The sequence below is a fragment of the Myotis myotis genome, unplaced genomic scaffold (genome assembly GCF_014108235.1).
Source record: "Myotis myotis isolate mMyoMyo1 unplaced genomic scaffold, mMyoMyo1.p scaffold_m19_p_11, whole genome shotgun sequence".
Taxonomy (NCBI): Eukaryota; Metazoa; Chordata; class Mammalia; order Chiroptera; family Vespertilionidae; genus Myotis; species Myotis myotis.
Genome location: NW_023416315.1, coordinates 62,081,204 through 62,108,169, shown reverse-complemented (window position 1 = coordinate 62,108,169; position 26,966 = coordinate 62,081,204). Strand labels below are relative to the sequence as shown.

The following is a 26,966-nucleotide window of genomic DNA, read 5'->3' as shown; positions in this document are numbered from 1 at the left end:
GATTCTTGCTAGGCTGAATATAATGTGAGTGAATGACTAAAATGCAATAAAGTATGAGTCCTAAAAGTAGCTATGTTATAGACAAGAAAATATCACCTTTGCTTTTTTTAAAAAAAAAAATCTTTGTTTAAAAATCAAAATCTATGATACAATTTTTTGTTTAAGGAAAGGTTCTAAAACACAGGAATTTGGAAAGATATAAAACAAATGATTCTCTTTGGGTGGAGAACTTATTGGTGATTACGCAAAAACACTTCCGTTTTATATAAACTTTCTATTACAAGCAATTTCATTATCATAATCAGAAAGACATTTTCAGTTTGGGAAATGGTACAGAAACAAAGACATCAATTTGGTACAAATGCAGATGGATGACTTTAGAGACAGTTCAGAATTGAATATTAAAAGGCCTTCTGTTTTGTTTTAATATAGAGTGAGAACTAGACAGGGCCACATCTACAGGGAGACTCTGCAGATGTGGACTCAGTGATTGCAGTGTTTAAGGGTAAACATTATAAAAACAAACAAATGAGCAAACTAATGCAATGTGATAGACAGGATGCCCAAATAATTGCTATAAATGCCGTGTCCTTTTTTTTGTCAGAGACCCAGAATGGACTTTAACCTCTAGGTCTATTAATCTGGCTTCTGTCACTGAGTAGAGCTAGTGGCACTTTATGTTCAAAATCATAAATACGTAATTTGCCCTTGGTATGCTCTTTCCATTAAAGTTTGTTATCTCATCATAGGAATGGAAAATGTACGAGTGGCAGATATCACACAGGTGGGTCTGCAACCTTGAGAATTTGACCTGCAGGTGGGAATTTTACCAGGTGGGAATTCACCTGAGTTCTTAGACTGCCGATAGGTCAGCTCAGTCACGGCCCCTATAAATAACTTCAGGACTGACACTGCATTCTGGACTCTAGGAGAACCCTTGACAATGAGGTTGATCCTGTTGTTTGGTGCCCTTCTGGGGCATATCTACTGTCGAGAAACATTTGTGGGGTAAGTTATGCTTTCTGATACCTGTCTGAATTTTGCTTACTTGATGCACAGAGGCTCTCACTGGATTGTGGCAGAATCATGGATGTAGGTATTCAGCATTTTCAGAGGGTTCTCTTAGATTTGGAGAGGAGATAGTGGGATTAATAGAAGAGAGAGAGAGAGAGAGATATGAATGACATTTAAATAAAACAACAAAACTGAAAACCAAATACATATACCTTATTTCTCTCAGTCCTTACTCATTTTCCCCTCTGATGATCAGGATGTAGAGGTGACAGGCATGACTGAAAATAAAGCTGTTTGGCCATTTATCTCAGTGCCACCTCAGTAAGTGATAGGTTATCCTCCCACCTCCTTCTCCCTACCTTTCTCGGTTTCATCCTCCATGTCAACCGTTGTCTTCCCCATCTGCAGATCTAGTGCCCAGGTAGTAGAACCTCATGAAGTGGGAAGACCAATCCAAATCCAACTCTCATGGCATTGTAAGATTCGTCTTTGCTCCAAAATACTTTGGTTCCAAGATTCTATGAAAGGCTTTAGGCAGCATTTCTTTTTCTTGTTTTGTTATTGTTGTTGTTTTTGTTCATCCACAAGCAGAGGATATTTTTCCATTCTTTTTTTTTTGGAGAGAGTGTAAGGCTGGGGGCAGGGGGTGGGGGGAGAGAAACATCGATGTGAAAGAGACACATCGATTGGTTGCCTCCCACATGTGCCCTAATAAGGGCCAGGGATTGCCCTTGATGGGAATCGAATCCATGACTCTTCAGTCTGCAGGGCAACGCTCTAACCGCTGAGCCAAAATGGCTAGGGCTTACCAGCATTTCTTGAAGAGTATTCCAGGGAACTAACAAAGTGGACAAATAAATTTGGCCCTCAAAAGTGGGTGGCCAAATAAACTTTGGAATCAGCAGGTTAAATAAACTATAGGATTTCTAGGTTCTTTTACTAAATTAGCATGCTCTGTAAATCTATGAGCGGGAATCTGGGTTGCAGCATCTACCCAATATTTTTGATCATGAAACTCTGCTTCACTTTTTTTTTTTTTTTTTAAAGTGCTGAGTAACTCAAATGGCTACTATTCCTTAGCACGCACACCAGGAAATATTAGCTTAATGTATTACTTTTCCCAGTGCCTTTCCATTTTAAAGCAGGACTCCTGGGAATCTATGCATTCATCAAAAGGAATGAGACTCAAATGAAAGAATTTTCAGACCATCTGTGGCAGGTGGCTACTTGAAGGCAGGAGAGCCTTGAAGATCTCATTCTATCACATATCTTCCACTCGAGTTCATTGGGAATTGCATGGTGCTTGGTTTCTGAAGGCCTACATCCTTATCCCTGTGTATGCTCTTTGTACCAATCCCTTCCCCACTGTACAAATGGGCAGGGTAGTGACACCGGAAGTCAGCCTGCTTGGAGAAAGGGATTGAGGAGAAACATCTGTCACCAAGGGTGACAAAAATCCAGCTCTGCTACCCAATTTTTTTTCTAAAGATATGTGTTTGCTTGATTTGCAACTTCTTTTTTCCTGCCAAATTGTCCTTGATATCCTTTGTTCGCCATTATGTACATATGTGTTTGTGTGGAGAGAGGGGCACATCATGACTTTCCTGAGTCCCAGTTGTCCCTAGCCATGTCTCAAGTGTGGGCTACATAAATGGTGCTTGGAGATGGAACGCTGATACATTTCAATGAACCACAGCAAAAAACCCCAAACAAACCATACTAGGTCTACCCAGATATGAATTAAATTCCTCTTATAAGCACCAAACTAATTATTCTACTTTTTCCCCCCACTTGTATCTGAAAAACAGGAACAGACAAGTTTTAAAAGCCAATTCTTTATGCGCAGCAGGTGCTATTTGAGAATAATCATTAGCTACAAGAAAGGTAACTGTAATGTCAAGCTTCCTGCTAGGAGTAGGTAAACCTCTTAGTTATTATTTAGATAACATACCCTTGGGGGAAGTAAAGCCATTCTATCAACTGCTCATTCTGGGGATGTGGGTCAGCGTACTGTTCATCAGTTTCTTGATTGTCAAAAAGATTATTAACTGCTGCATTAACCTCCTGGCACGTGGAGACTAACGGGAGCAGAAAGCAACAGGAAACCGTGTCCAGGTTTTGCTTTTAAGGTCATGTCTGTGGTTAATATCCTTTAGAGATCAAGTTCTTGAGATCATACCAAGGAATGAAGAACAAATAAAAAATCTGGTGGAGCTGGAGGCTGAAGAACATCTTCAGGTATCTGTCCTAGAGGGGGTTTCTGTTTCCTAGAGACTCCTCCGCAGCTAGACACGAAGGCTGAGATCTCTTACTTTGGGCTGCATCTAATCTTCTCTGACAGCGTGGAATGCGAACTCATGAAGCTGGGATGCAGAAAACCTGGGCTCTTGTCCCAGCTCTGTGACACTGGGCAAGCCACCCATGTTTCCTGTGTCTCATTTTCCCATTCCGTATAATGAGAATAAGCAAACCATTCTTCTATCTCACAGGTTTACTGTAAGGATGAAAAGAGAGCTTGCAGTTACTTTGAAAAATTTTGAAAACCTTTAACGCACTATTTACCTCCTAAAATGATGCATAGTCTTAACATTCTGTTATAAAATGAATTAGATCCCTTAAATGTCAACTGTTAAAAAAAACTGTCTTTTAGTTTTAAATAATCTGTTCCTTCTGCCCATTTTAATATCTAGCCATGGGAAGTGGGGGGTCGGGGGGGAGGGTTATAGCTCATATGCGGATGCTTGGCTATTTAAAAACCCTTCTCGCATTATCATAGTGATTTTACAAGGATTCCAGTCTTGTGGGATTGAGATAAAGTAGATATGAATTGATTTCTTGAAATCCATCAGTGCTGAGCTGTCCTTTTCCCTGGAATTCCCCACTCACTGCCTTGGTCTTTTATCCCTTTCAGCTTGATTTCTGGAAATTACCCACCATCCCAGGAGAGACAGCCCATGTCCGAGTTCCCTTTGTCAGTGTCCAGGCAGTCAAAATTTTCTTGGAGTCCCAGGACATTGCATATTCCATCATGATTGACGACGTTCAGGTAATTATCCCAGAGACCATCCTTCCAGAGGCCTGCTGATGCACTTGAACTGAAGGACCATCTTCCTTTATCTTTGGGTTCTCTGCCAGCAAAGGGACCCGTGGGTGCCTTCCTGCGGTCCGGGCCACCCCTGCAGAGTGGGAAGGGAGGCAGTGCCATTCTCTCTTCTACTTTTGACACAAATTGGGTATGGTAATCAAAAACTTAAGGGTAAGGGCAAAAGAGAGTTTCTGGCATGAAATATAAAGGCAAACTGATGGATACTGGTCAAAGTAGGGAAAAGTAAGATGTTATTCGTCTAGTTTTTAAAAAAATATTTTTATTGATTTCAGAGAGGAAGGAAGAGAGAGAGAGAGAGAGAGAGAGAGAGAGAGAGAGAGAGGAAGGAGAGAGAAAGAGAGAGAGAAACATCAGTGATGAGAGAGAATCATCTATTGGCTGCCTCCTGCATGCCCCACACTGGGGATTAAGCCTGCAACTCAGGCATATGCCCTGACTGGGAATCTAACCGTGCCCTTCTGGTTTATAGGTCGATGCTCAACCACTGAGTCAATCCAGCTGGGCCAGTTTTTATTTTATTATTTTTTTCTTTTCCTTTTCTTTCATCTAGTTTTTAATTGGAGGGTAGGCCCTGTGAACCAAAGACGAAGCAGTCAACTCCATAGACTGTAACAGAACTTAGAGGGTAATTTACTTTTGGGAAGATTGGGCCAGAGCAGACAGACGGATGGCCTAGCAGTTTTGTACCAATTATTCTTTGCTACCAGGCCTGTTACTGTACTTTATGTGTGTGTCCTTTTTAATAGTATAATTCGGGTACTAATGATTGACAGGACAAAGGGGCAAAGAACGTAGTAGCTCCAGGGGCCATACCTCCTAATGGTTGGTGTCAGATCGGTGATTTTCAACCAATGTGCAGCAGGACTTCTTAAAACAGGTAATACCTGTGCATTTATTTAGTCAGGGGCACTGACCTCTTTTCCCTTAGATTGTCAAACAAAAGAATGAACAGCAGCCAACACAATAGCCGCCTAGTGTCAATGCATCAAAATTATGCCTATTTTAGTCAGATCGGCAAAAAACATATTCTTTAGTGTGTCGCAGAATTTTAGTGATTAGTTTATGTGGGCCAGAATGTGAAAAAGGTTGAAACAGCTGTGAGAGATAATTGTTTATAATCGATAGTGTTGCCAGTTTGATACTCATCTTGGTTGTCATGCCATTCCGATGTTTCTAACAAAAAAAAATAATCATGGCTATATTTTAAGGAACTCAGGTAATCATCAATTAGAAAGCTTTGATATGCTTGCTAAGGACTGTGAAGCTGGTCAAAGGTCACAGCAGGAAACTTAAAAAAAGAAAAAAAAGAAATGAAACCCGGGACACAGAGATGGAGTTGGTTTTGTTCATATCTACATCTATTCTCCCTGGGTTTCCAGCGAGGTGGGATGAACTGTAAAACAACCACAGGACTGACTGTCATTCTATATGTGCAGCATCTGGCTGGCCAGGAGCCCCATGAATGCCCCGTCCACTTTCAGGGCGCTACCAGAATAAGGGAGCCTATAGGACAGGAAAAGCTTGGGACTGGGGACTGGGGACTGGAGAGTTACATTTCCTTCACAATTGTAGCTGCACATGCATTGCTGTAAAGTAAGCAGAGGTAAAACTGGTTTGTCTTAGGTTCTGCTGGACCAAGAGGATGAAGAAATGTTATTCAATCAGAGAAGGGAACGGAATGGTAACTTCAACTTTGCAGCTTATCATACCTTGGAAGAGGTAGGTGTCTCAAAACAAACATCTGAGAAATGGGCCATTCTTTCCTCAGATAACAAAACCAAGACGACCGCTTGGCTGACCTAATGGAAATTATTCTCCTATGTCCTAGCTTTCCCACGTTTCCCTAGAGTTTCACAGCCAGTAGTAAGTGTCCCTTGCCTTAAGGCAGAACCTGAAGCCCTCCCTGCCCGTCTCAGGCGCCACCCCACTATTTTTGAAGCATCCAGGAGTGTCTTAAGTGAGCAAACAGCCTGCCCCGCTCCTCCTCTCTGCTCGCGGCCCCTTGCTGATTTCTAGCCCTCGCTGCCTACCAAGCCATTTGAGAGCTGTGCTTCACGCTGTCACTGATGATAGAATCAGGGGACACTTTGACACCTCTGACTTCCAGCCGTGGCAGGGTCTCCCAAGCTGCCCACAGCTCCCTACCTCACAGCGGCAGTCCCTGCTTCTTTCCCGAGTTTGCAGGAGTGAAGAGCGCTCCCTTCCTCCCCCTCCCTCCCTCCCCCCTACCCCCAGCCACACACTGACACCGGGCACCTGGACAGTGTTGTCTTGTCTCTGCGACAGAACTTTTCTCCGGTCTATTTGCCCGGATTGATTTGGGGGTGAGGGATGGAGGGAAGGGGATGAGGAGATTCGGGTTGCGGGGGGGGGGGGCTTAAGGGGAGAGGTGGGGGAGTAGGATAGAGTCAGAGAGGAGGTATCTTGTAGGTACTGACTCCCCAAATCAGGAATTACAAATTGCAAAGAACTCTGACAACAAAGCCCCCCCCCCCCCCCAATTTACTTAGTAGCAAAACGTGACCTAAACCCATTTGGGGGCAAAATCTGACCCGAACTGACTTGCTACTCATTTGTGTCACTGCCAGAAATATCAATGCATTTGGATATGGAGCGATGCCACGTGTATAATATACAATGCAGGCTTCCCACCTTCCTGCAGCTCTCCCCCGCCACCACCAAAACCCCTTAATTTGCAAATGTGTGTGGCCCCTAAGGGTTTCAGATAAGGGATTATGGATCGATACAGGGAGGGAGGAGAGAGATGCCACTCTCCTTTGCGGGCCTCGCAGACTGGGGTCTGTCCTACGGAGCGCAAATGCTGGCCGCAGCTGGAGGAGCTGCTTTCCTGCTGCTCCTTCTGCAGACGCGCCCAGACCCGCCTCAGTCCCGGCCATGGACACAGCTTGGGCGCCCCAGCTGCACAGAATTTCAATCAGCTTCGCAAATAGGAGGCGAGGTCGCTGGCGACCAGCGCATCTGCGGCCTGACCGAGCCCTGCTGCGTTTTGTAATGCTCGCCTCGCCTCTAAATCCACGTTTTTATTTCTTGGTACCACTACCATTTGTGTTCCTCCGCGGGTAAGGGGGAGCAGCCTTCCGCCTGGGGAAGCTGCACTCCAGGGCCCGGCGAGGCAAGCTATAGGCAAGCCTGGAAAGGGCCATTTTGTTTTAAGCACAAAACAGAAAAAAAGCCGGCGCCGCAGCCGCAAAATGGCTCCCCGGCCCCAGCCCTGCAAATGGCCAGCGCCCCTCTCTCAGCCCGGCCCCAGCCCTGCAAATGCCCAGCGCCCCTCTCTCAGCCCGGCCCCAGCCCTGCAGATGCCCAGCGCCCCTCTCTCAGCTCGGATGCAAACGTCCCCATCCAGCGGCATCTGCCCGCTGCCCTGTCCATTTTGTCCTGGGGGAATGGGAATGGGGAGAGAGAAAAGCCGCTGATAGATGCATCAGATTATTCACTTGCAAATGGCTATTTATTCATCTTAAACATTTCAGATTTCCCAAGCAATGGACAACCTCGTGGCTGAGCACCCGGGACTAGTGAGCAAAGTGACTATTGGCCATTCTTTCGAAAAACGGCCCATGAACGTGCTCAAGGTACACAGATGCAGCGGGGGGCGGGGGGGGGGGGGTGTCTCCTCCCCAGGCTCGAACCCGCGGCTCCCAGGCGGCCGTCGTTCCCGCGCTGCCCGGGAGCCTCCCTCCGCCCCGCCTGCCCTCCAACCGGTCCTTGCCGGTTTTGAGTATCCACCTCCCCATTCCCGCCCACGCCTGTCCCCCCTTTCTTTTTCTTTTTCTGTCCTACGCAAACTGACGCAGGTCTGCAGGAGTGAATTAACGCTCTCATCTTGATAAATCCACTTGCAGGGGCCCGGAGGCCCAGGCGCCAATAGCAACCGAGGGAGGGGGCGGTGGTGCGGGCCCCAGAGTCTGGAGAGGATGGGGGAGGTGCAGGACACGGGGCGGGGAGAATAGGTGAGATATTCTGTATTTAATCAAGCTAGCAGTTCTGTGCGGTGTTTCTCTCCCCCCCTTTTTTCTTTCCTCTCTCTCTCTCTCTTTTTTAAAGCCGAGAGATTAAAAAAAAAAAAAAGGCGCCCAAGCCAGAGCTACATTTAAAAAGAAGAGTTCCCGCATTAAAAAAACAAACAAAAAAGGAGTTCCCGCTGTGTGCGAAAGGATGACAGGCAACCAAATCGCAAAGGCAAAGGTCCAGAAACAGGCATTTTTAAAAGTATTCCAACCTGAAACCTCTAACAGACTTAGTGAGGAAATTTCAAGTTTTTTCACCTCGCCCTGAAAAAGAGTGAAAATTATTTCCCCATATTTCCTAGAAAGAGTTTGTTGAGAGAGAGAGAGAGAGAGAGAGAGAGAGAGAGAGAGAGAGAGAGAGAGAGAGAGAAAGAATGAATGTTACAACTCAGTGCTAAATTTGGAAACGTTATGGCTGAGAACCAACCGACTCGGGACAGATGGGTTTCACCAGACTGCTTTTCTCAAAGCAGGCCCGAGAGGAGTGGTTTGCCTACTTTATTGACACTGGACTATTGACACTGGGCACATTTGCTAATATTCACTACCTTCTTTTAAAAATTTTCCTCTTGCCTGTTTCTCCTGCTGCTGGGTCAGGAAACCGCAGCCCCCGCACCCCCCTCCCTACTCCACCCCTCCCCCGGCTTTTCCTGGCTTCCCTTCTCCAGGGCGGTTCGTGGTTGAGAATGTGTTTTTTTAACTACCCTGCTTTTAACATTTGAGTTCTTGGGAGGGAAAGGCAGGGAACACTTGAAAGAAAACTCTCAAAACCCGTGAAATATAATTTTTAGCAAGGATTTGCATTTCTCATTTACCGTATCTGCTATGTTTAGAGTGCTGCGCAGACATAGAAACTGATGGTGCAAAAATAATGTTTTCCTCCCCATTTGCTGATCCAGTTGGCAAAACCACTGCTCCCAATAAAACTGAGCCACTTAGATCATAAAATTTAAACTCTGGGACGCACCTCAGAGCCTGCCATCCTGTTTTTATGAAGGACTCAAAAGGTTATCATGAACATTTTTATTGCAAAAATGATACAATCATTGCATAAAATTGGAAGAGAAACAAAAAAAAAAAAAAAAAGAAAAAGGGGGGGGGGGGAGAAAAACATCTCCATGATAGCTATTAGATGCTCCATATCCTTCCATTTTTCTCTCCCTCTCCCTTTATCTCATATGTGTGTATGTGTACATATACACACATACACACGAACTGGCCTTTTTAAAAAATAAAAATGGCATCACACTATTTTGTAACCTTTTTTAAAAAAAATTTGCAACATACAATGAACATATTTCCATGTCATTACATTATCTGTAATGATCTTTTACAAACACGAAAAAGGAAAAAGTCTTTGCTGTCCTTAGCCTGCACTGAGTTTATGTTAAAGGAAGGGGACCCCCCAAAAATCACATTAAGTGAGAAGAGTTAATTGATGCATCACTGTCTACTCCTCCTCCTTCTCTCTCAATCACGTCAAATACAGGAAGAGGGACAGACAAGGCCCCGGGTAAACGCTAGGGGCCGGGGGCGGCAGCGCTGGAGCGTCCCCTTTCCCGCTTCTCTCGCAGTTCAGCACCGGAGGAGACAAGCCGGCCATCTGGCTGGACGCCGGGATCCACGCTCGAGAGTGGGTAACACAAGCTACTGCTCTGTGGACAGCAAATAAGGTGATTCTGCCTAACGCTCTTCCATTATTATTATTATTTTTTCTGGGATCAGGACCCACTAACCACACAACAATCCCTGTGGTCCTAACGGCTGAAGCTCTCAGCCCAGCTGCTTCTCTTGTCACGCGGGCAGGAATCAGAGCCATTCAACCTCTTTTGGTCTCGCCCCAGCCAGGACCCTGGCACCCTTCCTCTGGTGGGCCGCTGTGTGCCTGCTAAAAGAAAAGCGAGCTAGCAGAGATGGAGAGGGTAGAAAAGAAGGGCCCTGGGGAGTCAGGTTTCAGCCGAAGAACAGACAAGAGAAAAATTGCTTTGCTGCCTCGAATTCTCAGGGCTGGGGCACGATGTGCTAGAAAGCTAGGAAACCACGAAGGGGACTCAGATGGGAAATATAAACGGGTGCTAGAAGAGTTTACTTTGACCTACAGATCCAAAGTGGAATTCGTTCAGGGTTTTTGGTGGCTCTGACAATTTTCCAAATCTGATTTTGAAGTCAGGGTGTAGCAATACCTCTCCTTCCACAGGTTCATTGGAATTAGAGTCAGGACACCAGGCTGGGTGTGACCTCGTCTGGTATTTCCTAAGTAATTCAAAAGTGACACGCTATAAATCAGAATGTTAATTCATGAGCAAAGGAAATCAATCCACATCAGATCATTCAAGCATGTGCAACCACGTGCATACTGACTGATACATTTTTCCCTTCAATTAAAATGCGGTTACCTTTAGGGTATTATGAAATGGATATTTAACAGTTGAATAATAATGCTTTAGGATGGCTGAGCACAGGAAATGAGTAAATTTTAATCCAGCAGAAACTTCAACTCTACTGCAATTGATTGCAAGTAGAAATTTAATTCCCCACATGGAATTTAACTGCCTCTCAGTATCTTTAGAAAAGTCTCGCATATTTAAGTTATCTGATGTTGGTTGAGAGTTCTTTTGGAAAGCTACCCTCTGTGGTGATTAAGGTAAACTGCAAACATCTCTTTGATTCATAGATCCCTATAAGCCACGTACACCATTGCCTACCATTGCAAAATGCCTCACCAGAATTAATAGGAAGGATTCTGCTGCTTTTTAGAAAAATGGATAAGTAATATCTGACTTTTATTTAATATAAATACTTCTGACCAGAAATAAAAGTGTAGACGCTGGCATATGAAACACATTAACACTGCAGGAAATTGGATGAAGTCTGGTGAGACTTTTCATTGACCAGCAGTGATATCTAGTTCATGTGTGGAAAAAACACATTGCCTTAATATTCTATCCTGTATTCCCCGGTGAAAGGGAAGGGTGAGCTTGACATATATGTTGTTGCCTCTGCTCAGATTGCCTCTGATTATGGAAATGATCCATCCATCACTTCCATCTTGGACACCATGGATATCTTCCTGCTGCCCGTCACAAACCCCGATGGATATGTGTTCTCTCAAACCAAAGTAAGCTTGGACTTTTTCTCTCCTCACAACAAGAACCTAAGGAGAGGTGTAGGGACTTTGAAAAACAAAATAAAAGTAATCTCTCTGCCCTTGACTCACTGTAAACAGAATGCCTAATCTCTCCGTAGTGGCCCTGCACTGAGGCAAGCAGTGGAATTTATAATCACTTCGTATTACAGCCCACGGTGGCTTCACATACTGCCTCCGTCAGTGCCTCATTTCAGCTGTTAGGCTGGGCTATTAGAGCTCATTGTTCACTGTGAGTCACCTAGGAGATTTGTTCCAATTATCTCTGTGTTTTTGTGGCAGGATTGATAGAGAAGTGGAGGCGGATGTTACCTGCTGACAATTAGATTTGTGGTAGGATTTAGGTAGGCAGTACAATACATCTCACATTTTACTTAAAATCTGTAGAAGGAATCTCTGGAGTATTACTAAAAGGAGTTATGTCGTTCTTTCTCTTTTCCCCCCTGTAAAAATCTCATTACAAAACGCCATTGTGGCAACCGTGACCCCACGTATGTTCAAAATGAGTGAGAGCTTCAAATTTATTTTTGGAGAGATCTGGCTATGATAGCATTTTTCAACGAGGTTTCAAAAGGAACTCGTACAAATACTAGTACTCATCTTATGAGATACCCTATGAATAAAAGTTCCACAGAGAAGTTTGGGAACTATCGCCCACTATATCCCTTTCTTGGAGTTTCGTAAAAAAATAAAAATAAAAATAAAATAGAGCATTAAAAAACCGTTAGAAGTTCTAAAGTAAATCAGCCAATTTAGTTCTATATTTTCCCAAACTATTCTGTCATGGAACCCTTGCTTTATCCCCACTTTTTTTGTTCTGTGTTTGTTGTTAACATTGAATAGAACTGCTGTTCTAGGGAACATGGTTTGGCGGGTCAGTATTCATTTGAGGAGATGGGGGACTGTCTGCTTCTCTCTGTGTGAAACGGACTGAAATTCCCCAGCAGAACTCTGTGGGAGGACTACTCCACACCTCTGTGCAAGAGGAATTCGTGCCATTTCACAGGGGCCTTCGGGAGGGAGGGAGGGAAATGAACAGAATTCTAAAGAGACCGGCTCCTCAGGCTGAATGACCGTATCCCACCCCCTTCCTTTTCTCTTTTGGTTGGATTTTAAAGAATCGTATGTGGCGAAAGACCCGGTCCAAAGTGTCTGGAAGCCGCTGTGTTGGTGTTGATCCTAACCGGAACTGGGACGCAGGTTTTGGAGGTGAGCGCAGGGACTTGCCTCCAGGAATGGTCTGACTTTGTCTGGCCAACTAGCCGTTCTGCATGGCTCTGCAGGACTGTCAGCCCGCTAAGCCCATTCAGGATTCAAGCCATTTAAAAACCAATTTGGAAAACACTTAACTAAATTCCCTTCGCAGGCTCGCCGAGCTGTCACAGCGCTCTGAGCAGCGTTTAATATATTTTGTCTCACATCTTGGTTTTCCCACAAGCTGAAGCCCGGCTCAGCTGCTGAGCTCTCAGAGTAGGACGCTGCGCAATGGCGGGAGGCCTCCGGAAGCCCCGAACCAACCACTAGAGGGGGTTAGGATCTATAGGGAGAGAAGCATTACATCACCCATGGATGTTTCGAGAAAGAAAACTAAAGTCCAAATAAGACTAAGAAACTGATTTTCAAAATAGATTCAGACGAGAAAATATTAGCGTGCTGCTCTGGCTTTGTTGACGTGCAGCTCTAATTGTTCGGAGTTCAGTGGCAGTCTGGTTGGCTGCTCCTTTATGCATTCAGGCATCAGTTAAAACTCCTTATATTTTATCACAGAATTGAAATTTGTTTTTTTTCCTTATTAGGTATGATAACAGTGAGGTGAGAAACTATCTCTTTCACTGCAGTTTTCCTAACACCTAGCACAGTGTCTGGAACATAGAAGGCATTCATGGAATATTTGTAAGACAAATAAATGAGTGGGATTCATTGAACCAAAAGAAAACGTACTAGGGGATTGTGATAGGATATGGATGAGTGGCAACTTCTTCATTCATTGATTTTACAATAGTGTGTGTGTGTGTGTGTGTGTGTGTGTGTGTGTGTGTTTTAGTGTAAGGAGAAAAAAAATCAAAGTACCAGATCCAAAATAATGTTGCTCTTGTAAAAGAATCCTAAAATAAGGGTGACAGGCTATATTTACCTTTGTCCATATTACTTAGAGACCCTGGGAGTCCCAGCTCCTACCCATCCCATCCGTTTCTCTAGCAGTCATAGTCCTGGCCAGGCCACAGTGGGCCCACTTCAGTGGTCATGAGTTACTCTAGTTGCTGAGAAAATCAAAGCCCAAGGTGTCCTTGTTGTCAGATGTAGTTGTGATTTCCTCACCGTAGAAAAGATGTCAGAGGTTCTTTGCATTTGTGGCTTTGTGACTTAGAAGTACAGATGCATAGAATCTTCTACTCTTGGACTCTAAGAATTGGAAGGGATCCCAGAAAATGAACTTGCTCAACTCCTACCCAATGCAGGAATTCCATCTATAATATTAAATCTAGCTTTTCTTCCAACAACTCCCACAGAGAGGAGACGGTCTAATTTGATAGCTCTTTTTGTCATATAGAACCATATTTTAAAGAAGAAAGCTATGTGCAGAACCACTTGCTTCCTGACTAACATTCTTGCTCTGATTTCCAGGGGAGGGACTGAGTGATGCGTGGAAACTGCCTTCGTACAGTGTCTCCGTTCAGCTCACTGTTCTCTCTTGGGTTTCTTACATCAGGACCTGGAGCCAGCAAGAGTCCTTGCTCTGATTCATACCATGGACCCAGTGCCAACTCTGAAGTTGAGGTGAAATCCATAGTGGACTTCATCAAGAGTCATGGAAAAGTCAAGGCCTTCATTACCCTCCACAGCTACTCCCAGCTGCTGATGTTCCCCTATGGGTATAAATGTACCAAGTTAGACGATTTTGATGAGCTGGTGAGTTTCTGAAACGTCATTTTAGCTCAACCACAAATATCCATTGTGTGGACAAGTAAGTTTCAGTCATAAAGTTAGGTACTGAGATGGGAATGCACTAGTGATAGGTTATAAAGATGAATGAGACATAATATGTCCAACCACTGAGAAGATTGTGATGTGGACTTTCCTAAATTAAGTTTCCTTTGGAAATAGGATTCATGAAATTATTATGGCCTTAATCGTGATGAGCAGGACCCTGATTTGAACATAAGCTCCCAGGATGTGCTTTCTGTTGCTTAGAAAATAACCACTTGGACCTAGAATCAGAGATGCTCTATGCTCTCTTCCAGCTCCTTGCCTGATACCTTCCTGGTGCCTTCAGCTCCATGATCTGCCATTATGGTGCACTCTAATGTATGATATTGGGCATTAAACACTCACTTCCCTAACTTGATATCTTCCATCATCTTTTCTGTTTGAGGACTAGGTAAACTGGTGGCAGCCTTATATCAGATAGTGACATCTCAGAGGGCTGCTTAGAAATGAGCAAGAACTATCCTCAGCTGAAGAGAATGTGCAAATATTTCCAATTTGGCTTTTAGGCTTGAATTTTGAAACCCATATCCTAGAGATCAGCCTTGAGATGTGACCTTTTGGTGGATTTATTTCCAAATAGATTCTTGTCAATAGCTCCTGGCAGAAATGACATAGATTATTCAGATTCAGGTGTAGCTTTCATCTCAGTTGGATTTTAGCGCCGTAGGGCAGGTTTCAGGGTTTTGATGGTGTATCTATCGCTCAGGGTTGAACTGGGGGAAAAAGAATGTCAGGATTGAAAAGAACCTAAAAGGTATTTTTAGTAGATCTAGATCACCTTAAATGGTCCAAACCTGGTGCTCACATCTCTGCCAGATGGGTTCCTGGCTTCAAGGAGCCTATTCCATTTTGGGGCACATTTGATTGTTTGCATTTTTCCTAATAGAGAGCCAAACCACCTCCTTATGTTTTACACCTGCCAGCCCTGATTTATCGCCTGGCTCCATGGAACAAGTTTATTTCTCTTTGAGAGGCAAATCCATTCATTACTTGAAGACCCATACCCTGTTTCTCCTAGGTTTTTCCTTATCTCTGCTAAATACCCCCAGTTCTTTCAAGCACTCATAATAGGATCCCAACTTTCCATACCATTCAGGTTGCTATTTTCCAAACACGCTGGGTTTTTTTCTGTGTTCTTCAAGAGTAGCTCCCAGAAGTGAATGCAAAACTTGTGCGGTGGGTTAAGCAGCACAGCAGAGTGTGACCATAACTGCCCTCATCTAGACTGCGCGCTTCTGCTTCTGCAGCCGAGGGTCAGTTAATTGGCAGTAGCACTGTACGGTTGACTCATGCTGGGCTTATTGACAACTGAAACCCCCAGGCTCTCTGAGGATTCTGCCGAGCCAGGCTTCCCCCATCTGGTAATTGTATAGTTGTTTTCCTGGACCCAAGTTTCAGACCTTACATTTATCCCTAGCAAGGATAGTAAAGCCTCAATCAGTCAAAATTGGAACCCTCAAATAATGGAAAATATTTTGCTGAGCTCTACTTCTTGGAAAAAGAGACAATCATGGGGAAATAAGCCAATGTAAGGATCCAGGGGGGGAAAAAATCAACTTTCTGGGTACATCCTGGGGTCAGTACACATTCTGTTGAGCCCCTTCCTCCCACCCTATTTCCATCCACAGCCCTGAACAGGAAGAGCTTGTGGCAAAGTAATAACCCTGATCATTATTAATGTAAGCGTCTGGATGATCAAATAATCGGGGGGAAGGGGGTCTTCATTTTGTATTTTTTTAAAATAGAGGATGTATCAGCTATTAAACTGATAGGAACATATACTACACTTGATCTGAGCCCAAAGGCCGAGAAGCGATCATGTAGTAGTTTAAAAGCTAACAAAAGTGAGCTGTGCTTACTTCTCATCGAAAATGGTTGAAACAAAAAGGGTGTTGTGCTTAATCCTCAGTTAACCAGAGAGTCCAGTTAACTGTCCCATTCTACATTCTGCTATTGGGCATCTGTTCTTCCAAGAGACAAGTGTTATCCATTCATCTTTCCTTGCTTCTCTCACTGTAGAACGAAGTGGCCCAAAAGGCTACCCAGTCGCTGCAAAAGCTGCATGGCACCAAGTACAAAGTGGGGCCTATCTGCTCAGTCATCTGTAAGTATCTAATGTGTTTTTACAAATGACCCACTAAGATAGGAGGCACATGGGATTTTGGGCCGAAGCCTTTAAATGCCCTGATGTGAAATTCATACGCCTTCATGCATGAAACCCAGCCTTATCCAGTTTCCCTCAGCAAGGCTAGATCTCCTCCATGAGATATTTACTATGTGATATTTAGAACAAAGAACTTTCTAAATACTGGAGTTGTGTGCTCTCTATTCTGCTTGTACTGATCCTTACACCCTCACTCTCATCCTTTGGAATCTGTGCCTGAAAATGGGTCTTTATTGAGGCCTGGTCCTAAGTCATCACTTTTATTTATTTATTTATTTAAAATAAAAAAAAAATATATATTTTATTGATTTTTTACAGAGAGGAAGGGAGTGGGATAGACAGTTAGAAACATCGATGAGAGAGAAACATCGATCAGTTGCCTCCTGCACACCTCCTATTGGGGATGTGCCCACAACCAAGGTACATGCCCTTGGCCGGGATCGAACCTGGGACCTTTCAGTCCACAGGCCGATGCTCTATCCACTGAGCCAAACCGGTTAGGGCCACTTTTATTAATTGTACCTTTCTTGGCCAGACTTCCTATACTCTCTCTCCCAAAGTGGATTGGGATAAAAACAAGAAACAACTGCATTGCTATGGGACATCCCAGTGCACTCTCATGCAGATTCTGGGTCCCCCAGAGGCATCCCTCCAGTTTCTTATGGACACAGCCAGAAACTCAGGACCTTACGGTTGAATGGCCAGGAGTTCCCTAGTGCTCCTATGTCCATGATCCTTTGGAAACAAATGCCTCTTATAAGTACCCACTCTGTTCACCCTTTTATTAAGCATCTACTAAGTGCTAATCATTATGCCATGTACTGGAGGCATAATGAACCCATAGAGAACTCACTGTTTAATATGGAAGATAAAGAGGAAGTCAATAAACTTTGGTATGATATGTAAAATAGAAGGCTATAAATGCTGCAGAAGTATTAGAAAGTTGGAGGGATTTGACAGTGGAAGAGTAAGGAAAGGCTTCATACAGGAAGAAAGCAGGGTTTAAATATATATATATTGATTACAGAGAGCAAGGGAGAGGGAGGGGGAGAGAGAGATAGAAACGTCAATGATGAGAGAGAATCATTGATCAGCTGCCCTCTGCACGCCCCTCACTGGGGATCGAGCCGGCAACCTGGGCATGTGCCTTGACCGGGAATCAAACCGTGACCTCCTGGTTCATAGGTCGACGCTTAACCACTGAGCCACACCGGCTGGGCAAGAAGGCAGGGTTTTGAAGACTGATCACCAGAGACCTAGAGAAGGGGAAAAGGAGGGGGGCATTCTGGCTCCTTCACAGCACATGCCAAGGCACAGAAGGATGGAACTTTATGATGGGCTCTGTGAACTACAGGTTTGGGGCTGCAGGAATGAAAGTGTAAGAAGGGGAGTGGGGAGTTCAGGGTTTTGTGTACCATGTTAAGGAGTTCGGGTTTTAACCTAAAGGATTCTGGAAGCCCTGGAGAGTTTTCAGCAGGTCAGTGAGTGTCGAGGCATTGTGTTTTAATTTAGGTCAAACAGATTAGCTTCAGCGTGGAGGATGAAGTAATAATGGACTGGAAGTAGGAACATGCCACAGGAAGAGTAGGAAGAGTTTGGGGGAGAGATGGTGGCCCGACTGTTGTGGGCTGAAAGAGCACAGGTGTCTGACCGGTGGAGTGAGACCACATCTGGGTTTAGTAACCTAGGTACTTGGGTTTTGGCTAGGAAGGAATTCAGAGCCAGGACTCAGACTGTAAGAGAACATTTATTGGGTAAATCACAGAGGTAGAAGAAGTAATTCCTAGAAGATGGGCTTAGGAAACAAGTTGTGGAGGTAAAGGAAGGGAGGGCTTGGAGCTTGGGAGTGAGGAAGCTAATGGTAACGTGCCTGGGGCAGGGGGAGGGGGGAGGGGAAGAGATGGGGCAGGGAAAGGGAAATGGAAAGAGAGAGGCATGGGTGTGCTCTAGGAAGGGAGAGCGTCTGAGTCCTCAGTCCTAAGGGTTTAAGGGTGGAGAAAAGGGGAGGTCCCAGGGGAAGATCTCAATAGCATAGTCAGCAGTTTTCCAGGTGTGTCCTTTCAGGGTTGTGATCTCCGCTGACTGATTGGCAGGCACAGGGCAGGGGGTCTATTCAATGCAGCTGGTCCTGACACCAGCGGTGGTTGGTTTGGTTGCTTATCTGGGCCTGGAGCTGAAATATAACTTAGGCCTAGATGTTATCTCTAGAGAGGTCAGGGGCTCCAAACAGCAAGACCAGCGACCAGCAGTGGCCAGACCAGCGATGTGGTAGGGGAGGGAAAGTCACCCTGGGGGCGAGGTCTCACCCTAGAATTGATTGTCTGTTGTGAAGCACCTGGGGCTTGCCACATGGATGACCTTCTGTACCTGCCCATTGTCCTTGCTCTAACTGCCTACCACACAACCAGAGCAGTGAGGATGGAAGAGAGGCATTTAGGAGGTAAAAACCAAAGGTTTTTTGCCATTTATTGGATAGTGAGAGTTTCTCACCAAAGGACATTGAATGGTGCCATTAACTGAGGGAGGCATCCCGGAAGATGAAACAGGGGCGGGCTTGGAAAGATACTGCATTGAGTTCTGGAACTTTTGAGGCTGTCCGGAAGGTATTGGGCTACATGGCCCTGAGATTTTGCAGAGATTTGGGGTTAGTGGACATAGAGAGGACGGTGGGTAGAGGTGAGCAAGATCATTTGGAGTGGGAAGAGCCCTGGGCGGAAGAGGGGAGCAAGGTGACGGGCAGAAGGGGGGAGCAGTGAAGGAGAGAGACACGGCAGAGCTGGGCAGAGAGGAGGCAGACAACCCTGTGTTTCAGAAACGGGGAAGGAGCAATTGTTGGACAGGTGGCAGTGTTTAACAATGACAAAGGCCACAGAAAGGCCAAATATTACAAGGACAGAATATTTACCATTGGATTTTCATCGCTAGTGTTAAAAAACAAAATTCAACTGAGTAAATTTGAAGATGTAATTGGCTTTTTAAAGCGATTCATGAATTGGACAGCATCCCATCTAGCAACTAGAAGGGCACTCTGGTGGTTGTACAAACGGAAGGTTTTTATAGGCAGAAAGAGGGTGGGACCAAGAAGTTAAGAGTGGATTATTTCGGGCAAGGACACCTTCCCTTAGGGCAGCGGTTCTCAACCTGTGGGTCGAGACCCTTTGGGGGTCAAACAACCCTTTCACAGGGGACACCTAAGACTGTCGGAAAACACATTTATAATTACATATTGTTTTTGTGATTAATCACTATGCTCTAATTATGTTCAATTTGTAACAATGAAAATACATCCTGCATATCAGATATTTACATTACAATTCATAACAGTAGCAAAATTACAGTTATGAAGTAGCAACAAAAATTTTATGGTTGGTGGTCACTACAACATGAGGAACTGTATTAAAGGGTCTCGGCATTAGGAAGGTTGAGAACCACTGCCTTAGGGGAAGGGGGTCTTAAAGGGCAGATTAACTCACTAGTGTGGACCAGGAAATTCCAAACTGATTTGTGTAAAATGCCACTCCTGGGAGAGGCTGAAACTGCAATTAGGTTAGGTATTAAAATCTAGGTTTGGTATCATGGGCTTTTAGCACAAGTGATGCCATTTTGGGCCTGTGGTTCTCTCTTTTTAATATGAGTGTGGGGGAGGAAGAAATTTTCCTCTATCCTCAAGGTTCTTTCAGCTGGTTTAATAGACATGAGTACTGGCCAGGTGACTCGGTTGGAGCATCATCCCATGCACCAAAAAGGTGGCAGGTTCGATTCCTGGTCAGGGCACATACCTAGGTTGCCAGTTCAATCCCTGGTTGGGGTGTGTATGGGAAGTGACTGATGGATGTTTCTCTCTCACTTTGATGTTTCTCTTTCCTCTCTCTCTCTCTCTCTCTCTCTCTCTAAAAACGTATCCTCAGGTGAGGTTTAAAAATAAATAAACATGAGACAGATTAACAAGAAAAAAATTTAATTACATGCATATACTAGTATATGGGAACCCCACGTACATGAGAGGTTCAGTGACAGAAAGGGAAAATAAGGTATCCTAGTATATATATGGTCAGAATAATAAGAATAGATCTTCATTAAATTTGCCCTGTCCTATAGATAGGTAAAAAAATAAAATAAAATAAATGATTTCTGATAATCTTTAATTATGGGTAAGGCCCCTAATTCAAATTCTTCTAGGTAGTTAGTTTGGAAAGGGCAGAAGTTTCTCTCGAGCCCACAGAGTCCTGGTTGCCTATAGCTCAGAACAGCCTGCATACCACACAGGCACATCTTGGGGTAACTTGTTCTAAACGCCTACACTAGCTATTGGTGACTTTAAGCAGAGTAGTTTACGAAGAGTGGGGAGAGTAGCTGGAGGAGTACAGGGGTGGGGGAGAGGTGAGACTGGTGAGTAGACTACTCTTTAGGGCAGGGGTGGGGAGCCTTCTTTCTGCCAAGGACCATTCGGATGTTTTTAACACCATTCGAGGGCCATGCAAAATTACCAACTTAAACATTAGCCTGCTTTATTTGGCCAAGCATTTAATTAACTCACCCCTAATGCTTTGGCAGAGCCAGACCAAATGATTTCGAGGGCCTTATATGGCCTGTGGGCCGGATGTTCCTCACCTCTGCTTTAGAGGAACCTGGATGTGAAGGGAAAGAGATTCTGGAATCAAGGATTCCTTCTTTTCTTAAAAAAAAACCCCCAAAAAACCAAAAAAAAACCTCACCAGAGGATATTTTTTCCATTGATTTCCAGAGAGTGGAAGGGAGGGAGGAGGGGAAGAAAGAGAGACACATGGATGGGTTGCCTCCCACAGGAGCCCCTACGGGGTTGGAGAACCTGCAATCAAGGGACATGCCTGTGACCAGGAATTGAACCCACAACCCCTCGGTCCAAGATCTGATGCTCTGACCACTGAGCAACCTGCCAGGGTTTGCTTTTTTTTTTCTTTTTGCGATAAGAGACTGTGGGGAAGGATTAAGAGAGAGAGAGGTGAAAGATACAGGAGAGATTGGAAGTGACCAATGTAATACTGTCCAGAGTTGGGGAGAAGAAGGGCAAGGAGGGGACAAAGTGGAGGTGGGTAAATTGAGCTTGAACAAGAGGAGGGAGTCTGCAGACATGCTGGGGGCAAAGATAGTTACATCTGTAGGAGGGTGGTGGCAGAAATCTTCGGGAATGAACACTTGTGAGTCATGGTTTTCTTAATGGGAGTCATTAAAAAGCAAAATTCAACCCAGTAAATTTTAAGTTCTTAATTGGCTTTATTAAGTGATTCATGAATCCGGCAGCATCTCATCTAGCCACTAGAAGGGCACTCTGGGGGTTGTATAAGATGGAAGGTTTTTTTTCCAATATGTTATTATTGATTTCAGAGAGGAAGGGAGAGGGAGAGAGAGATAGAAACATCAATGATGAGAATCATAGATCCGCTGCCTCCTGCACACCCCTAACTGGGGATTGAGCCTGCAACCCGGGCATGTGCCCTGACCGGGAATCGAACCGTGACCTCCTGGTTCATAGGTCTATGTTTAACCACTAAGCCACACCGGCTGGGCGATGGAAGTTTTTTATAGGACGAAAGAGTTAAGGGTGGATTATTTCAGGCAAGGACACCTTCCTTTAAGGCAGTGGTTCTCAACCTTCTGGCCCTTTAAATACAGTTCCTCATGTTGTGACCCAACCATAAAATTATTTTCGTTGCTACTTCATACCTGTAATGTTGCTACTGTTATGAATCGTAATATAAATATCTGATATGCAGGATGGTCTTAGGCGACCCCTGTGAAAGGGTCATTCGACCACCAAAGGGGTCGCGACCCACAGGTTGAGAACCGCTGCTTTAAGGGAAGGCGGTTTTGGGGGGGGCGAAGTGGGGGGGGGGGTCTTACCAGGCAGATTCCCTCACTCGTGTAGATCAGGAAATTCCAAACTGGTTTGTATAAAATGTCACTCCTGGGAGAGGCTGAAACTGCAATTAGACCAGGTATTAAATCTAGGTTTGGCATCATGGGCTTTTAGCACAGGGATGCCACTCTGGGCCTGTGGGTTCCTCTCGCGCGCGCGGAGTCTTGGAGAGCAGAGGAGGAGGCGTTTACCCCTCTTACCTGGAACACTTACGGAAAGTCCACAGACTACTGCTCTGGTAATATCTCGGATGGTGAAAGTTCTTTTTTTCCGGATTACGATTATTTTCTTTTTTCTGTTATGCGTTTAAGAACTTCATACAAAATAATCCAATAACCAACAGTTTTATTTTGTTTCAATTTCATTGATGATTTTGTCAATGAACACACATATATTTATCTCGTTTGTAGATATAAGAACTCCCAAACCTGTAGAGAATTTTTACAATCATTTATGTGAGCCCAACGGAGGATACACCTGGAAACAAGATCTCAGCAGACAGAGTGCCCCCTCCCTCTCAGTAGCTCGCCTTCGCGTTTCTTCTCCTTCCCCCCCTCACCCCTCCTCATTTACCTCTGCTTTTCTCTCTCCTAAGCAATAAGGGCACACCTACTACCTCTGTAATTTTCTAAATGAACTTTCTCTTATAATGAAGGGAAAAAAAATCTCAACAGACTGAGAACAATGATTCAGCAAATCACAGTTTGCAGTTTCTTTTATGCATTAAGAGGGGAAGTAAGGAAGATTGCATGAAGATGAGGGAAAGCAAGGTGCAATCAGGTGACAGGATAATTAACATTATGGGCTCTCTTGAGGGTGGTCACGTTTTTAGAAGGAGGGGTTTGAAAAGGGGCATTTCAAAAGCGAGTTAACCTAGATGCACAGAAATAATGGACATGGCCCCCTTCAGGCACAGATAAGCCTTTTATAGGCCTGGGACGTGACTCTCCACCACGACTTGCCCGGTTAGGAATTTATGATCAGATCACGCCGTGAGATTACTTGCCTTATCGCCCCTTTTTGGTCCACAAGTCTTAATCAGTGTCAGGGTTCTGTTTTGTGTCCAGCTTCTTTTAAGGTAACATTATTTCCTGTGTGATTTTATGTTTTTCCACACTAGGTATCTGTTATTCCATTATAATGCTATATCCCAGTGACTGGGTCTTTGGATTGTTTCAGCTTTTTGCTAAGCGACGCTACTAGGAACATGTTGGTACAAACTCCCTTTTCTCTTAGAGCGCTTTGGTATGGACTCCGAAGGCAAGATTTCCAAGTCAAAGGAAATGAACAGCTTTGGAGCTTGTTTCGTGTTTTTTAGGCTGTTCTCTGGAAAATTGATCTGGTCCGAGTTGCCCAGACCTTTTTTTTTTTAATATTCTTATTGATTTCAGAGAGGCAGGGAGACAAAGAGAGAGAGAAATATCAATGATGAGAGAGAATCATGGATTGGCTGCCTGCTATATGCCCCACACTGGGGATGGAGCCTGCAACCTGGGCATGTGCCCTGACCGGGAATCGAACTGTGACCTCCTGGTTCATAGGTCAGTGTTCAACCACTGAGCCACGCTGGCCGGGCTGCCCAGACCTTTTCAGCCACTTCCATGTGGGATCGTCCTCTCCTTTGGTGGGGGAACCTCCAGGAGGAGAGCCTTCTGAGTGGCGGCCGTAGGGAGGAAGGCATCATGGCCGCTGACGGCTGAGGAAGGCATGCTTTCTCTGGCTGGCAGCTTGAGTGGAGGCCGGAGTTTGGAATGTCAGCAGAATGGCATCATATGCCCCCAGATTATACAAAGAATCTAGTTTCCCCCCTCCGTAGCTGAGGTATTTACAAGTAAGGCAGACTTTGGAAGACTGAGGTTTAGTATGTTTTTCTTGGTAAGATCACAGGTATTGAAGACATTTTTAATAAGCAGATATCAGACAAGCATAGGGTTTGCTGTCTGATTTTTTTTTTTTTTTTTTTTTTTGGAACCTGGCCATTAGTGGTCAAGCAAGTTCTGGCTAGATCTGTGCCCAGAGCTGCCTCTGTTATCTTTGATCCTGGCCTCGTTCCAGTTTGGACAAGCATTGCCTCTAGGAACTGGTCCCCATTAACTACTTGTTGCTTCCTGCTCCAGTGTGGTATGCAGCTCTGAGTGAGCACCTGCTTCACTCCACCCAAGAGGTGGCTGGACTCTGTGGGGGGTGAGGCAGTTCCTCATTCAGAAAGGGCTCTGAGGAGCTGCACTACAATAGGTGTTAGGTCCAGGTGGACTTGTTACTTGAGTTGTTTCTCAGAAAGGTGTAGGGGGGAAAGCACAGACCTTGGGGACAGGGACCTGGGTTTGAGTTGTAGCTCCAAGTAACCTTGGGTAGGTCACTCATCTTCCCTTGGTTTCTTTTATATTTATTTATTTGTTTATTTATTTATTGATTTGTGTGTGTGTTAATCCTCACCTGAGGATTTTTTTTTTTTCATTGATTGATTTCAGAAAGAAAGGGAGAGGGAGAGAGAGATAGAAACATCAATGATGAGAGAGAATCATCGATTGGCTGCCTCCTGCACAGCTGCCACTAGGGATTGAGCCCACAACCTGGACATGTGCCCTTGACCGGAATGGAACCCAGGATCCTTCAGTCCACAGACTGACACTCTATCCACTGAACCATATTGGCTAGGGCTCCATTGATTTTTAGAGAGAAAGGAAGGGAGGGAGGAAGGGTGGAGGGAGAGAAAGAGAAAGAAAGAGGGAAAATCAATGTGAGAGAGACACATCCATTGGCTGCCTCCCGCTCGAGCTCTGCCTGGGGCTGGGGATGGAACCTGCAACCCAGGTACATGCCCTTGACTGGGAATTGAACCTGAGACCCTTGGGTGCATGGGCCAACACTCTAACCACTGTGCATACCAGCCAGGACCTCCCTTGGTTTCTTCATCTGTAAAATGGATTGTTGAGAGGCTCAAAGGATAGAATATAGAATAAAAGTGTTCACTAATTCTCAGGCACTGTATAAATGTTCCTTATTAGTTTCCTGGTGAACTACTCTCCTGGATACCTCTTCTCCTTAATGTGGCCCAACTTTTAAAATAGGATCCTAATAATTTATTTGTAATCATAGTTATAACAGTAACTAACCTGTATTGAATGTCTACTCTATATACATTATCCCAGCTCCTTCACGTAATCTCTCTGAACCTCAGTTTTCTCATCTGTAAAATGGAAATAATACTAATATCTACTTTGTGACTCAAGTGGTGATCAAATGAACTAATTTAGCATAGTGCCTATCACATTTAGTAAGCACTCAAAAAGTGTTGGAATTATAAACATAATATTATTCCATTTAATTCTCATTGCTCTGTGAAATAAGTAATACTTTTATCTCCATTTGACGGGTGAAGCATTTTGGACTCAATGAGATAAGTACATGCTTTAGGTCACCCAACTAATGTTTTGCAGAATTAGGATTCCATTTGAAGCTAGCATTGCATTCACTATGGGCTTCTTAGTGGGATTGTGTCATGTAGCTACACCAAAGGCATAAGTTAGTAATTCTGGCACCCAGGAAGGTTCAGTTCAAGTCAGAAACCACTTGGTATTTGTTATTTACCAGGTTACATAACTGTTATGAGTGAAGACAAAGACTTTAGTCACAGGAGTTCAGTGTTCATTCACAATATTAACCATGAGTCCTGTTCTTGGTACAACCTCCCTGGTCTTCCCCTTTGCCCAGTCCTGTTCTTAGGGACTAGGTGACTTTTTCCATCTCTTCCTCAGCCATCTCCTTCATTTGACCTCTACTTGCCCTTCCTGGGCCAGGCCTCAGAACCCATCATGACTTAAATCTTCTGAGTTATGATTGCCCAACTCTTTGTTGGCTAATGCCACTTCCTTCATCATCTGTCGTGTCCGTGGCCACACATTACACAGGTGCACTCTACTCTGTTGGGTGAACCATCACACACAGGTAGTGGGCATGTTATTTTATATCAGAACAAGGCCTGCTCCACCCTTAGCTGAAAATCCCCTGAGGGCAGGGACCAAATTGTTTCTTGTATTTGTAATCTCTCCCCTCTCTCAAGAGAAAAAAATGTGTACACCTAGCACTTTTCTAAAGAAGGAAGTGGGCGGCCTCCCTACGTTGTAGCAGAGGCGAATTAGGAGAGCAGGCAGGATTCCAAATGGGTGGGTGAAGCCAGAGGCCCTTCAGAACACCAGAGGGAGGCCAAGCATCGTGTCCATTTACATAACACCTTTTGCTTTTCAAATGAATCTTGTGATTTTTCATAAGGGTGACCCCCTACTAAGCTATCCCTGCTCTGAAGGTCCTTGCAGATAGGGGCCTAACTTACCTTTTTAATAATAGAACTTAACTTGGCGGTTACATAGCTGTGAGAGGCCAGTGGGAATAGCATAACCGGACTTATTCTCATTTGCTCTTCAGACCAAGCCAGTGGAGGAAGCATTGACTGGGCCTATGACTCTGGCATCAAATACTCATTTGCCTTTGAACTGAGAGACACGGGTCGATATGGCTTCCTGCTGCCCGCCAACCAGATCTTACCCACAGCCGAAGAGACCTGGCTTGGCTTGAAGACAATCATGGAGCACGTGCGAGACCATCCCTATTAGGGCTCTGGG

At 44.6% G+C, this 26,966-nt stretch overlaps 1 protein-coding gene and 1 pseudogene across 1 annotated transcript; one reads left to right on the top strand and one right to left on the bottom strand.

Moving 5' to 3' along the window:
* The first annotated feature begins 943 nt into the window (after positions 1 to 943).
* Positions 944 to 26,966, top strand: CPA2 (carboxypeptidase A2). Its single transcript, XM_036327038.1, has 11 exons — positions 944 to 1,008; positions 3,171 to 3,252; positions 3,926 to 4,060; positions 5,744 to 5,839; positions 7,615 to 7,716; positions 9,726 to 9,824; positions 11,159 to 11,269; positions 12,415 to 12,505; positions 14,007 to 14,206; positions 16,304 to 16,388; positions 26,770 to 26,966. Exons 1-11 carry the CDS (start codon positions 944 to 946, stop codon positions 26,955 to 26,957), a joined length of 1,254 nt encoding a protein of 417 aa, XP_036182931.1. The 3' UTR covers positions 26,958 to 26,966.
* Positions 15,997 to 16,101, bottom strand: LOC118666709 (annotated as a pseudogene).

What these genes read in the sequence shown, in the direction of transcription:
- CPA2 (XM_036327038.1), top strand. Translation starts at nt 944, where the DNA reads ATGAGGTTGATCCTGTTGTTTGGTGCCCTTCTGGGGCATATCTACTGT. An exon ending in AGGCTGAAGAACATCTTCAG is followed by an intron (nt 3,253 to 3,925) that starts GTATCTGTCCTA and finishes TATCCCTTTCAG; the next exon opens with CTTGATTTCTGGAAATTACC. An exon ending in GGCCCATGAACGTGCTCAAG is followed by an intron (nt 7,717 to 9,725) that starts GTACACAGATGC and finishes CTTCTCTCGCAG; the next exon opens with TTCAGCACCGGAGGAGACAA.